General features: G+C 38.7%; 1 protein-coding gene across 8 annotated transcripts in view; it reads left to right on the forward strand.

Moving 5' to 3' along the window:
* Positions 1–14,331, forward strand: part of ABLIM2 (actin binding LIM protein family member 2) — a 136,016-nt gene that overhangs the window by 50,349 nt on the left and 71,336 nt on the right. For all 8 annotated transcript variants that reach the window (XM_030491446.1, XM_030491449.1, XM_030491447.1 and 5 more), the window contains exons 3-4: positions 1,091–1,274; positions 10,292–10,407. In XM_030491446.1, the coding sequence (XP_030347306.1) occupies positions 1,091–1,274; positions 10,292–10,407 (300 nt within the window). The remainder of the gene's footprint in view (positions 1–1,090; positions 1,275–10,291; positions 10,408–14,331) is intronic.

The raw sequence follows: 14,331 nt of genomic DNA on the forward strand, positions 1-14,331 counted from the left end.
AGCCTCATTTGGCTGTGAGCACCGTTTGCTGCTGGAAACACTTCCCCGCATGCACATCCCCAGGAGCAGAAGTATGTAGTAACAAGTGTGATGCTGTGACTTGGAGTAAAGTAGTAGTCAGAAGAGCAGCAGAATCACCATTCTGAATTCCAATTCTCCTGAAATAAATTAATTCAAGTCTGTTTTTAAAAATCCTGGTCAATATGGATGAGGATTATCTTCTACTTCCCTGTCTACTTCTGTACATCAGCCAGACTTGTATCTCTCCTTTCCCATCTGACATGTTCTCAAAATGCCAGCCTAGGTCTATCCCTGGTGCAATGGAGAAAGCCCCTGTAAAGTCTCATAAGTTTTTGGTTAATCAACCTTAACCCTTTCCTATGGATTTAGACTAAAATCTATAAATTGACAGCTAGGATTATAAACTCTGCTTTTGCCTGGAGCAGATGGTTATAGAGGTCCTTCCAATTCATGCTTGGTGAGTGATGTTTATCATGTAAATATGAGATCTGATTTAAAAAAAGGATCTTGTAAGCTTGTGGAAGTTTAAAGTAGTTACCATGCAATCACACCCACATTTAGAGGGAGCAGTATTTCAACCACTTTTGTGTCCAGGAGGAATATCAGACAATTGTAATCTGTCAGAGGCATTTCTTTGTAACATTTGTGCTTTAGATCTTGCAGGTTTATATGCTTTCTGCATTTCCTTTAACCCATTAAATATGATGGGTGTTGTATATGCTAACCTTAAACTCAACTCCTTAAGACTTAATTCGGTACTAGCAGCCGCTGCACTGAGGTTAATATTTTTACTTGGAGTATTAGTGTACAAAATACATCACTGATATAATTTACTATAAAAGTCATATTTTATTATTAGTGTGCAAACTATTAGTGTACAAAATACATTACTGATATAATTTACTATAAAAGTCATGTTTTTCAGATGCACAACTGTTCTGTGATCATAAGCCTACATATTGAAGTGCTTTAGTATTTTACTAGGAACCATAGGTGAAAAATGAGCATTGTCTTAGAAAATAAGCTTTGCTTTTCCAGCCTTCTGAGTCTGCCTTTCCTCTTCCTGCAGCTTGTGGATGTGACCTGGCTCAAGGAGGATTTTTTGTGAGACAGGGAGACTACATCTGTACTTTGGACTACCAGAGACTCTATGGCACTCGGTGCTTCAGTTGTGATGAATTCATTGAGGGAGAAGTGGTCTCAGCACTGGGCAAAACCTATCACCCAGACTGTTTTGTGTGTGCTGTCTGCAGGTATGTTTTCTACATGAAGTCATGTTTCATTTAAAAGCTAGATTTTGAAAGACCAATGCCAGGTGTTCAAATTTAAGGTTCTATAGGTGAGGGTGTGGGGAGGGGAAGGGGAAGAAGGAGAGGGGGAAGTTCTGTTTTCAATTTTCCATTCCTTAAAAAGTAGCAGAATAAAAAGACGCAAATTTGGAGTGCCTCCCTCTTTTCGAAATGCTTTTTCTGTTATATGGTGTCTTATGTGAGAGGTTTTCAAAGTACTTGTGAAACTGCCACTGCCTTACTGTCAGACCTTTTGTTCCAAATGATGCTTTATTTTTCTGGTGTCTGCTATTTTGCCTTTGGTTGACTGAAGTTACAAAGGATTCCATTGCCACCGGCTGAGTCTTCAGTGACCTGACTGAGTACCATTATTAATAGATTTAAACTGAAGTTTCACAGTGGTGCTTCCCAGAAACTCTGAAAGTCATTTAAAGTAGGTCAGAAAGGTCCTGGACTCACAGACAGTTATGTACACGTTGGATTTCACTGAGGATCTCTAGCAGCTGTGAAGGTGACAAGTGATGCAGCACACAAGATATTCCCCAGCTACAGCCCAGTGTAGTTCAGTGGGATCATTTCCCCCACGGGTATGTGCCAACTTGCAAGCCAGTGCCGGTGGGGATGTTTGCAGACTCTGTAGTACAAGTGATTGATGTCTGCTTGACCTGCATCTTAATCCTCTTCTGTGGAAACAGGACAAACAAATCTGTTGAAGACTTCAGGAAGAAACTTGAAGTCCACCAAACTTTCAGAAAATGCACTGTTACAGCAGTTTGGAGCAAAGGGAAATGCTGTAATGATTTCTTTAGCTAAACTTGAACCTTTAGCAGTACAAGAAAAACAACCCTGTGTTCAAAGGGAAAGCACAACAGGGCACTGATGCACCACATTGTAGGTGCTGTGTGCTAGTGCCTCATCCAGGTGACTGTACACTCCAAAACCAGCATGTTCGTGTCGCTGCAGCAGCTCATAGGGCTGCTGAGCTCAGATGTTCTGCTGTGCTGGTGCAGAAGGAGGACTTCAAATTCCAGAACAGCCATGGTTCACAGCAGGATCTTGTTTTGATCTATCAATTGCAGGAATAATTAAATAGCCAAGTTAAGGGGAAGGTTGAAACTGACAAGCCATTATTATATTCCATCTGTTCAAGTTTTACCATGCTTAATAGGAAATTTTTTTCCTTTTGGATACTTCAAACAAACATAAAGAGTAAAGATAACAAAAAAGCCCCAAATATATATATCATTTTTTAATACGAGGAAAATGATTCAATAGGGTAATTGTGGATCTTGTGAGTTAATGGCTGGCTGCACATGCACTTGGCCTGCAGCCTGTCAGTATTACAGCTCTTCTGCAGATGAGTACAGCTAATTCCCAGTACCTTTCTTCTTAGCACTAGTACCTTCTGTAAAGTGAGGTTTCATTTAAGAGGGAAAAAAACCCTGGTTGATTCTCTTTTCCTGCTGTATGTGCTTGTATCCTCAGCCACACCATTGGGGTTTAGCATTCACGCATAAATTATTTACCTGTGTGTTACTGTACTTAGCAGCTTGGTACCTAACTTAGGTTTCAGCCAGACTGTGGGATATTCTAAACTCCAGCTGTATTTAGTCAGTCCTTCAGCTGATGGTTTGGAGCTTGGTGGTAAAATTTGTCACATGTCCCTGGAAATTTGGAATAATTTTCTATATGACTACATTATTTATTATTAAGTACCTAACAATTCAGGTGAGCTGAATTGCACTACAGTGAAATGCTACAAAATACCATGTATGTTGAAGACATGCTAAAGCTTTTAAAAATCAAGTTCCTGATAAAAAAAGTATTTCATACTAAAAAAAAAACCGCAGAGATGTTCCCTAACCTTCTGTATAACTAAATCATTGGATTAAAAGCTATTTCACTGTTTTTAATTGCTGCTATATAAAACTGCAGTAGAGAGACCCAGTTTTGCTTCCGTTGCTTTCCTTAGAAGGACACACAAATTCATGTTGTCTTCATCAGAGCCAACTAATGACCTGCTGACTAGCAAGATTCAATTAGTGTCTCCCGAGGGGGTTGTAACACTGACTTGTGGTGCAGAGCAACAGAAGAATCCTGTCATCTGTTTATAGTGAAAACACTGGAGCAGGTCCTCAACTGCCTTAAATCAGCTCTGCTTCAATTACCCCAGTCTTTTCAAGCCAGGCATAATTTATGTTTTTTGTGGGAAAGTGTGTCCTGTCTAAACATCATCAACATTTATTTTATTGAGTGATAGCCTTAGTTAAAGTAAGATGGGTAGACTATAAATACATTTGGTTTAAGCAAGAAAAAGAATTTGTTTGTTTAAAAACAATAATGTAAAAAAGCAAAAAGCCAGACCCATATGGTTTTGGGTACAGGATTGTAAAGCTCTCTTGCCTTGGCATTTTCTTTGGTGGAAGAGTCAGGCATACCATTTGTCTCCTCATTTCCTACAGCTGGGCAGAAATCTCAAATAACTGGCCAGATCACACTGTCTGAGGCAGTTGGCTGATCATGCGAACTGCATTTGATGTTGCCTTTTACAGCTGGACTTTAATGTGGGTGCTCTGTTAGAAATCTGACTTCCAGAATGGTGTGAACTTGAGAGGAGGTGACTGCCTGACAGTGGGGATGATCCTTCTCTCCTGGCAACCAAGCAAGACTCTTACCAACTTCAGCAGGAAAGTGTTGGTAGCAGAAGGTGCTTTTCACTCATGACATGGGTCTCCAGAATGTTGCAAGATTGTTAAGTGCTTTAAATGAGCACTTCTATAATCTGTATTTCTGTAGCTGCCGAAGTAACACTTTTAAACTGCTCCTACGTCGAATAGTAAACCAGTGACAGTAGCAACTCCTTTTTTTCTTATCCTTGGAGAAGATTTGAATAGAAACTGGTGGGAAGTGTATTTTGCTTCAGATGGTACAATCAGTGAGAAAATCTAATGTGCATTCGACTAGCTAGAGCAGTGGGAAAAAATCAGTAATTCAAGCCCAGTCATCTTCTGGAGTCCTGATATTACTACTTTTGAGTGCCCCGTGCCCCAGTGTTACAGAAAAGAGCTGGATTCCCTGTTGCTCTCCTCTTTGAAAAAGGTGGTGTGTCAGAAACCCAACTCATCCCTGGGCATCCCTTGGGACTCAGATGCAATTGCCCAGGGCTGCCACAGGTCAAAGTGTGAGAAAGATTAATTAGTATGCAGAGAAAAACTATTAAAAGTACAGTATAACATATCATCTTCTGTAATTGTTTTTCTTTGTCTTGCATTGCCCAGGTGGCTCTTAAATCTGGATTTAATTGCATTTTTGCTCTGCTGGCATAAGGACTGAGGGCTCAGTCCCTTCTTCTTCCAGTGCTGTTCATAGTCCAGTAAAACTTGTTTTCTGTTGTTGTGTTTTGTGATGCCTTAAAATAGGAATGAGTAGAAGAAAAACAACATAGATTGAAAAATGTTGCAGCTTAACTGCTTATTCTGAATTCCTGGGAAGTGGGCGAGACATCTCATTCTTACAGTTTCATTAATGGGATGAGGCTGTGTCCTCCAGAGGGCTGCCAAAAGGCTTCAAAAGGCTCACTTGTTTGAAAAGTGAAATAGAAAAAGAGAGAAAATTAAGGCTATCTGTAGCAATAGAAGCTGCATTTTCTTAAAATCATGCACATAGTTCCTATATGGCTGTCAGAGCAGGACTGTATGGCTCTTATATGCAGGATGCGAAAGGGCAGGAAATTAAGTCTTGCAAAAAGAAATGGGTAATCATACCTGTGATACTACTTCAGGAGAAATCTTTGTGTGTTAAAAGTTATATATGCTTAATACGTCTATGTAAGATGCATGGTCGCATAATGTGTTGTACGTAGACTGTGATTTCAGTGTTACTGATGGGCTGTGTGTGCATAGGGTATCAAAAATCTGGGGTTTAGTTTTGTGAGTTGATATAATTGATAAAGTTGAGGAGAGTGTTTATTCACCCAGTTAGAGGAATGAGTATCATTGTTATCCCTTTAATTTCAGTTTTCTTATAATGGAAAGTTGGAAAAGTATAGCTTATCGTGATATGTAAATGATGGAGAAGGACAATTTGACTCTTAGCTGGGAACAGATTAGCACATACATTCCATATTAATAACCAAACACGTTTGTGTTTGCTTTGGAAAATTTGGATATCTAAGTTCTATATTTCATCTTCATTTAGGAAGTTTTCTCTTGAAAGAGCATATTGGTAGAAATTGATTATATGATAAATAGAGGTAAATAATGTGTGGAGGGGCAAGAGGCAGTTAGATGTTCGTCAAGGATTTTGTGCCAAAATCAAATCTAAAGCTTCCTCAATCTGTTTGTATTTCTGTTATCTTCAAGAAGGTAATTCATTGTGGATAGGCAGTTGAATGTAAAAATTCAGAAAAGTGATTTTCTTTTTCTTCTGTAACAAAGGATTTTATAGTCCTACGTATAATGCTGCTATTTCTAGAAAGAAACTGCAAGCTTTTGTATATGTATTCTTCAGAAATTAAGATAATACTGTAAATTAGAAGCTAAAATTCAGTTCATTCTGAAACGTAGCAATCATGCCAGACTTTTTGTATATGCTAATCCTTTTTAATTGCTCACTTATTTTAATGCTGCTGAATTTTGCAAGGGTTCTGTTCCCACTTAAGCAGTACTGGCTACTTCTTAAAGCATCTCCTGAAGCTGGCTGCTTCATCTGGATGTTGAGACTGAAGTTTTCAAATTGTACTGAGTGTTCCTCTTGGCATTTTGATTCTAAACCAAATATATTTATCAATATGTGGTTCTTCCTGAACAAAGGGGTCTTGCTGTGCTGCTCTTCAGGTTTATATATGGAGTGTACCTATAGCCTTAGAGTTGTGTATGATGGAGGGGGTCTCGGGGGCACTGTGGTGCAGCCCCTGTCTCAAAGCAAGTCCAGTTGGAGCAGGCTGCTGATGGCATTAACTTAAGATATTTCAAAGGATGGAGATCCCACAGGCTCTCTGGACACCCTATTCTAGCATTCAAGCATGCTCATGGTATTTTTTTTTTTTTTTTTCTTTCATATATTGAGTTGACATTTCGCATGTTCCAGTTTATGTCTGTTGCCTCTTGTCCTTTCACTCTGTACCTTTGAAAGGAGCATGGCTCTGATTTTATATACATGTCATTGGGTAGATTTAGACAGCACTAAGATCTCCTCTCAGCATTTTAAGTTTACATCTCTCAGCCCTTGCCCATGCCTCCTGTGCTCCAGCTCTGGACCTAGGCCATTCCACCGCTCTCCCTCCAGTAAATCTTGTACCCAAAATGGTACACTGCTCTAGATGGAGTTTCTCAAATGATGAACAGAGAGGAAGATCTTATTCCTGGGTCTGCTGAGTACACTAATGCAGCTCAGGATATACTGGCCTTCTGTGCCCCAGGGACACTCTACTGGCTCATGTTCAACATGGTATCCACCAGGACCTATACATCTTTTTATGCTTTCCAGCTGATTGAACCCCAAAGTGTACTGGTGCATTGGGTTATTCCTCCCTGAGTGCAGGACTTTGCATTTTCACTTGTTGAAATTCATATAGACAGTAGATAGCAAGTAATGTCCACTTTATATCATCGTGTTTAACACCTTGGGTCAAATTTGTCCCTATGGAGCAACCTTGAGGAATGTGATTGTACCAGGTGTAAGTTAAAGCAGAATTTGATCCCATAGGTCCTTAGGTTGCAGTCTGACATTACACCTGACCCAGTGTAACTGCAGTCTGCTACTGAAATGAATAGCTTTGCTCTCCCCGCAAGCCTGACCATATGCTTCTGTTAATTTTCTTATATCAAATTTAGTTGACTGTTCAGCCACAGAGAGATCAGCAATTTAAAAAACAGAAGGCCATCTGTCATATCTGGAAAAAACGTACTATTTTCTTTTGCCCCAGAAAGCTTGAATGACTTGCCCACAGTGGCATGGGTTGAAGCATGGTGCAGGGAGGGACAAGATGAGGCAGGACAAGACCTTTCAGTATCAGCGCACAGTTACACTGGATTAGACTGAGAATGGTTTGTTGTTTTACAATAAAATTGTAAACCCAGTCATTTCTGGATTTACAAATTTTGTAGTCAGGTGAATAAAACAAAATTCATTGGGAAATGAATCATAGAAGATATATTAAAATCCTACAAGTCATTTCAGAGAGCTGCTCTAAATATGCTCTTAATTCTCATTTTAAAAATAGATTATCCAACTGTGAAAATCACACTGAATATTTTTAAAAAGATAAGGAACTAATTAAAACCCATGCATAGGAATGTTCAGTGGGTGACTGATGGTGAGATATTGTATTCAAAGGCAGATACTGTGCTGTTAACCTCAAATCCTATATATAGTCCTGCTCACAAGTTAAAGAGCTCAGAAACTGAAACCTTGTTAATTGACTGTTACCACCTTCTGTTGTGCCTTCACTCATACCGACACTGAAATCCTCAAACAGGGCTGCTTGTTAAAAGGAGAGGTCAGATGTTGCAGAAACACTGGGCAATGTGTTATGCAAAATCTGGATTCCCAATGAACAGGATAGTGAAACAAACTCTAAGACTCAATTATGGGTTTAGAAGACCAGCAAGAGAAGGAAACGTCTGCCTGTACCTTTGGGGGACATCTTCCAAGGAGGATTTCCCTTTTTTTAAAGCAAGATATCTTGCAGATGTGGAAAACTGAATAGAGAGTTGTAATTGTTGCCCTCACCTATCCAAATGGAAGGGCACTGTGGTTAGTTACTAAACTCTTACAAAATAAACCAAGATATGTTTATCGGCTATGAAAGCCCCTACATGCCTTCCTCTTTAAGGAGGCTCTGTGGCATGCTGTGGTGCCCATGAGCCTTGGTATATTTTGTGGGTTTAATCTGCCTGGCTCTGTGCCATTGAAGTTCAATTATCCTGTTTTTCTCTTCTAGAATCATAGAATACCAGGTTGGGAGGGACCTCAGGTATCATCTGGTCCAATCTTTCTTGGCAAAGCATGACCTACACTAGGTGTTCCAGCACCCTGTCCAGCCAAATCTTTAAAAGTGTCCAACATCGGTGTATCCACCGATTATTCCAACACCTGATTGTTCTCATTGTGAAAAATTTTCGTCTTGTTTCCAGTCAGAATCTCCCCAGGAGTAACTTGTGCCCATTACCCCTCCTCTTTTCCTTTTACAATGTGACTCCTTGTAAAAACGGAGTCTACATCTACATCATCTTTGTAGCCACCCTTTGAATACTGGAACATTGTGATAAAGTCTCCCCTGAGATGCCTTTTCTCAAGGCCAAACAAACCAAGTGCTCTCAGCCTTTCTTCATGTGGCAGGCTTCCCAGTCCTTGGATCATCTTCGTCGCCCTTCTCTGGACCCTCTCCAGCCTGTCCACATCATTTTTGCATAGTGGGGGCCAAAACTGAACACAGTATTCCAGGTGTGGCCTGACATGGGCTGGGTAGAGTGGCAGAATGACATCTTTATCTCTGCTGGTGATGCCCATGTTGATAAAACAGAGCATCCTTTTGGCTGCCTTTCCAGATCAATCAATAGTGCTAAGTTCTAGACTTGATCTTGTAATATTTTGTTAAAACGAAAACATGACTAAATGGTTTCTTTCACATTGGCAGTATAAAACTAGGACAGCATTTGAATTTTATCAACTTTTGACTCAGTTTTTGATAATTAGTCATTAATTTTTATTATCCATATAGAAGTATATAACATTTACTGATTTTTTTTTTTTTTTTTTTTTTTTTTTTTTTTTAAATTAAAATAAATGTATGTTCATTTGAATGAACTTCTGGGTTGAACTAGATGACATCCAGAGATCCGTTCCAACCTCGACTGTTTGGTGATGTCCATGAAACCCTACTATTATATTACATACTCCATATACTATTATTTCAAGTAACAAAAGTTTTTTAAATGCAACATAAATGTACAATAAGCCACTATTGGGTGGTTTAAGGAGCAAAATAAAGTTTACTCTTACCAAGAAGTATCTGTGCAGCTTTTGTAGTGAAGACCACCTCTCAATTGGTATGAACCTGAATAGCATTTGTAGGGGAATGTCACGCAGAATTTTAATGAAATGTTAAGGAAATAATCTGATCAGCTGGGCTTCACCGTGAGGCAGAAGGCCTGTGTTTATGCCCTACTTAAGCCATGTTTTGATAGCTCACTTGGGATTTAGTTGGACATGAGCTTTGGGTGGAGTGAAATGCGTTTCTAAATCCTCATCGTCCTTTGCTGCATTATGAAGTCATTTCTCCATTTGGTCTTCTTAGGGGGGAAAAAAAATTCAGCAGTTTCTGTGCCCAGACAAGAAAGTTCACAGTGGAAAGCTTTCTGTTTTAAGGACATTGATAAAAAGGAAAGATTTAATTAAGTGTAAGAAGAGCTGTTGTTGAGTAGAGCAAAGTAGTAATGTAGAGGCTTTGGGGTTTATAACTGGGATAGATTTTCTCCTATGAGAGTTCATTTGCTTTCTGAGCATATAGATTAAGAGAAAGACTTTGATATGGTAAAAGTTGGGAGGACAAGTGTTTTATTAATGTATATAAGTCATCACTCTCATGCAGCATTTTAACAACATAAAGCAGCTGTATTTGCCTGTAGTTATTCCCTGTAATGCTAATTTTATTTTCATTCTGTAACTGAACCTGTTAGTGATCAACCCTCGCTGATACTACATTCCTTAGATACACAAGGATTGGGACTTGAGTGCTCAGTGTGTTTTTGTATCTTTAGATCTTTTTCCTAAGTAGCTGTAACATCTGTATTTGCAATTGTCTGTTTGATATGTCCCTTTGATACTTGAGCCTCCAAGTGGCTGAAAAATCATGAATGAGAACTGGGCAAGCAGAGAAAAAGAAACCGGAGTAATAATCAGTTCCTTTGTGGAAAGACATTTCATTTCTATAAAGGCATGAGACTATAACCTGTTTGCTTTTGTTTCCTCTGATGTAGGCTGCCTTTCCCTGCGGGGGACCGGGTAACTTTTAATGGGAAGGAGTGCATCTGCCAGAAATGTTCCCTGCCCCCTTCCAGCAGCACTGGCTCTTTCCCTGTACAGAACCTGCGAAGTAAGTAGGGGCTTCTGCTCTTTTCTGTTGTTCTTAGTCTGCGCAGGTTTACAGAACAAAATCTCACACCCATATGTGTAACTGAAACACAACAGCGGTCTCGGTAAAATCTAATTTAGACACTAATTTAGACAATTATCATTATAATTTAGGCACTATGCTGCATAAAAGGTGTCAAGAAATGCAGTGTAGTCACATGAAAAAGTATATGGTAGTTTTCAAGGAAAGTGTGATATTAAAAAGAAAAGCAAATGGTGCCATTATAGGGTTAACAATACAAAGAACCTCTCAAAGTATTTGATTATACCTGGAGTAAATGAGATTATTTGGAGGAAGTGTAATATAAGTGTTGTTATTTTTGAGGATTTAGTCCAACTCCTGCTAAAATAAAATCCAGCATGATATTTAATAAGTTGTAAGTGTTGCAATATTGCTTCAGAAAATATCAGTGACAGGACTGCATGGCTCAGTACCACACAGGAAGGGTTAACATGCAGCGTGACAAGAGGGACATTTGCCTTGACCTCAGTGGAATCCTGTACTATCAGAAGATGCAAACACTGCAGAGAAGTAATGTGGTCTTTTCCTACCACCTTTTTTGCAACAGATCATGAAGTGTCATTGTTGCTTTGAACTCTGTTCCTCTGCTGATTTGTTCATAAGTAGCACAATGCTTTAAGTGTCAACCACTGCCTTTATGCAATTAAACAACAATACCAATTCAATTAAACAGCAAAAGACAGAAATAATTTTAATGACTATCACATCACATCGAGCTGGATTTGTCATGGGTGAGGAAGGGCCCCATAGATTGCTCATCTTTGTATATGAGGAAACCAGCCTATTTCAGGGAGAAATCTCTCTCTTTTTGGGATATTTTTTGGGGGTTTTGATTTTTATTTTTTTTTTTTTTTCTCCTATGTCCCCTTCCATCTCTCTACAGAAGTTTTCACCATCTTCTTTCTCTAGTTTGTCAGCAAAAGCTGCTGTGTGAATGCAGTGAGAAAGACTATGCTGATTCCCCTCTTGCTAATGCCATTGTCTTCTGGGGAGGCGATGGCTCTTTCTCTTAGATGCTTTCTCTTGTCACTTATTCTGGAGATGGAGCATCCTCAGCCATCTTGGCTGGCTGCATTTGCAGATCCATACTTTAGTGGCCTGTCATCCTATCATCTGTTTGTCTCCTTGTCATAAGAGGAAAGTGCCTTTGACTTTAATGGACATTATTTGCCTGGTTGAGTACTGACAGTACAAGTTCATTTGATTATTTGTGATACAGAATCATTTAATGTATTTACATTCCCTTTCCCTGTACACACACACGGAGAGATTTTTTAGCATTGCATCTCCCCAGTTCTCTCAGGTTGCTGCACTGAGTCTCCCCAGTGCACAGGTACCTGCAAACCTCAGCAAAACACTTGCCTCAAAGGGAAACGGCACTGGAAGCATATCTTTGTGGCAAAACCTAACCTTGGAAAACAGAAGTTTAGCTTTTCCACAGGTAAAATCTCAAACATAGGTATTTAAACCTCAAATACAGGTCTGCTTTAAATCTCATTAGAAATGGAAGAAGTCTTTCCACAGGTTTCAGTGGAATTGGTGAAGTCTTGGTTCAAACTTGGATGGTAATGTGTTGTCCCACTGTTACACTGGTTTTGTTCCTGGCTCAGAACTGCGCAATACGTACTATGTATGTTATTTGTCAGCCTGTTTATCTCTGACTTGCACTCAAGAATGCTTTCAGGAGATTTCTGGGAACTTACTGAGCTCCCAACATCACTGCCCCTTCTGACAACTTCAATTTTCATCCTCCCACTTTGGTTTTGACCTCTGTTGTGCGTTACATTTGAAAGAAAGGAAGAACATCAAGTATTTTGCCTGAGTCCTTGATTTTTTTTTTTTAATTTTTTTTTTATTATTATTATGTAAATACCTACCTACCTGTGTTGTTTCCTTTATAAAACGCTAGCTGTGAAAACCTCTTGTGGCAGTGTTGATGTTGAAAAAGCACTCAGGGAAGAATATCAACATGTAGCAGAAAATGATGTGTTCTGCAGAGTTATTGGTTGAAATTAGGTGAGTCACCAAAGGATGCTGCATCCAAAACAGGAAGACAAGGATGTTGCATCAATAGGCGCTGTTGGCATAGCAACTATAGTATTTGTTTTTAATTATCTGGAACTTAACAGAGAAAACAGCAGTTGGAAAGAAAAAGGTAGCTCACAAAATGCTTCATTTCTGACCACCCAAGCTTAAACCAGATGAATGGTGAATGACATCTGAGCACACGGTGTTTTATTAAGTTTGTGAAATAAACCCTCAACTGGTGAGATTAAATTAGATTACCACATGAACCCCAAGTGCAGGGCAGATCACAAATGAATTTCTGATTGCAGTTAAAGAATAGATACTACAGAATACTGCAGTATTTATTCTCTTGTGGGACTAAATCCAGGCACACACCCAAATGTTCTCTTTTATTAGCAAAACTCAAATGTTCTGATCTGTGGTGCACACGCTTTTGTGCTGGGCTTGTTTCCACATATTGGTGCTCTACAGGGTGACATTAGAGAGACATATTATTACTCCCTTAATCCATTCCAAATCCGCTAAAGGAAAATAAGAACTGTCCTTTGTTGTTGTGCTGTCAGAAATGAGGCATTTACAATTGCACTAACAGAGTGTCTCATTAGGGTCACGTAACCAACTAAATAGAATCTTAAATCAGAAAGTTTTTAAGAGGACTGTTTTAATGAGCTCCTACGTTTGGAGTTTTCTTAATAACTAGATAAATCTTTTTTTTAATGCTTTTATGTATCTTTCTCTTCTATGCAAGACATGGTTGTGGTTTTTTTTTTTTTTTTTTCTCTTCTGGCATCTCTAAATGACTCTTAGAGTTTGTCTTCTCTGTAGAAAATTGTTGTTATATATGAGTAATTCCTAAATATATATACATGGTTTCACAGAAGTTGGATGATATAATTGTATGGAATTGAAGGGTTACTGAGATATTGATGCTAGAATCAGTTTATTACTGATATTTATCCCTATTTTTTTCCATATATTCAGACTGTTTTAACATTCTATAAGAAAACTATACATAAACAGGAATCTACAGAGTGAGGACTGAATGAGAGCTAGACCCTGTAAAGTACTAAAGGATTCATTTAGGATATAGTGAACCAAATTCAAATCTCATGTCTACGTAGCATCTCTAAACAGGGTGCTGACTGGTGGACTGTTGGTGTGAAATCTGAGAGTAGATTTGGCTTTTCCTAGCATAGTCAAAAGCATCTATTGTTTACAAAAAAGAAAACAGCAAACAAACCACACAACAAAAACAACAGAAAGCAACCAAACCCCCCAAACAGTACTGTTCTCAATTACTTTTCCTGGGGAGTATAGCTAGTTCAGGTACATCCTGAGCCTATCCTATGTTATGACATGGTTTACATTAAATTTTGATTACCACTTTTTGGAGCTTTATATAAGTGAAATTCTACAACTAATAAATACATAGCCAGCCATCACGTTCACATATTGCGATGTCACTACTACTCAGGAATGTGTAATGCCTCTCATGTATTGGTGTATTTTTCCTGGTTACAGAATTTCACATCAGAAAAAAGCTTAGGCTTTTTTTCATGGTTGCAAAAAGAATTTTGAAATACTAAGTAAAGCTTTCAGACCCAGAAGCAAAGTCTAATATGAAGAATCAATTATTCGTTTTAATTTCATGACTGTTAGGTTTTTGTTATTAATTTTATTGGCCTGATTTACAACACTTGAAAACTGAATTGGCAAAACTTTGTGTATTTTAAACACCATATAAATGTGTTAAAATGAAACCTAAGTCACTGGGAAACCTAAGTCATTATTTTTTTTTCTTTGAAAGGTTCATGTCTTCTAGCAATGTTAGGGCAA

Source organism: Strigops habroptila, chromosome 7, assembly GCF_004027225.2.
Source record: "Strigops habroptila isolate Jane chromosome 7, bStrHab1.2.pri, whole genome shotgun sequence".
NCBI lineage: Eukaryota > Metazoa > Chordata > Aves > Psittaciformes > Psittacidae > Strigops > Strigops habroptila.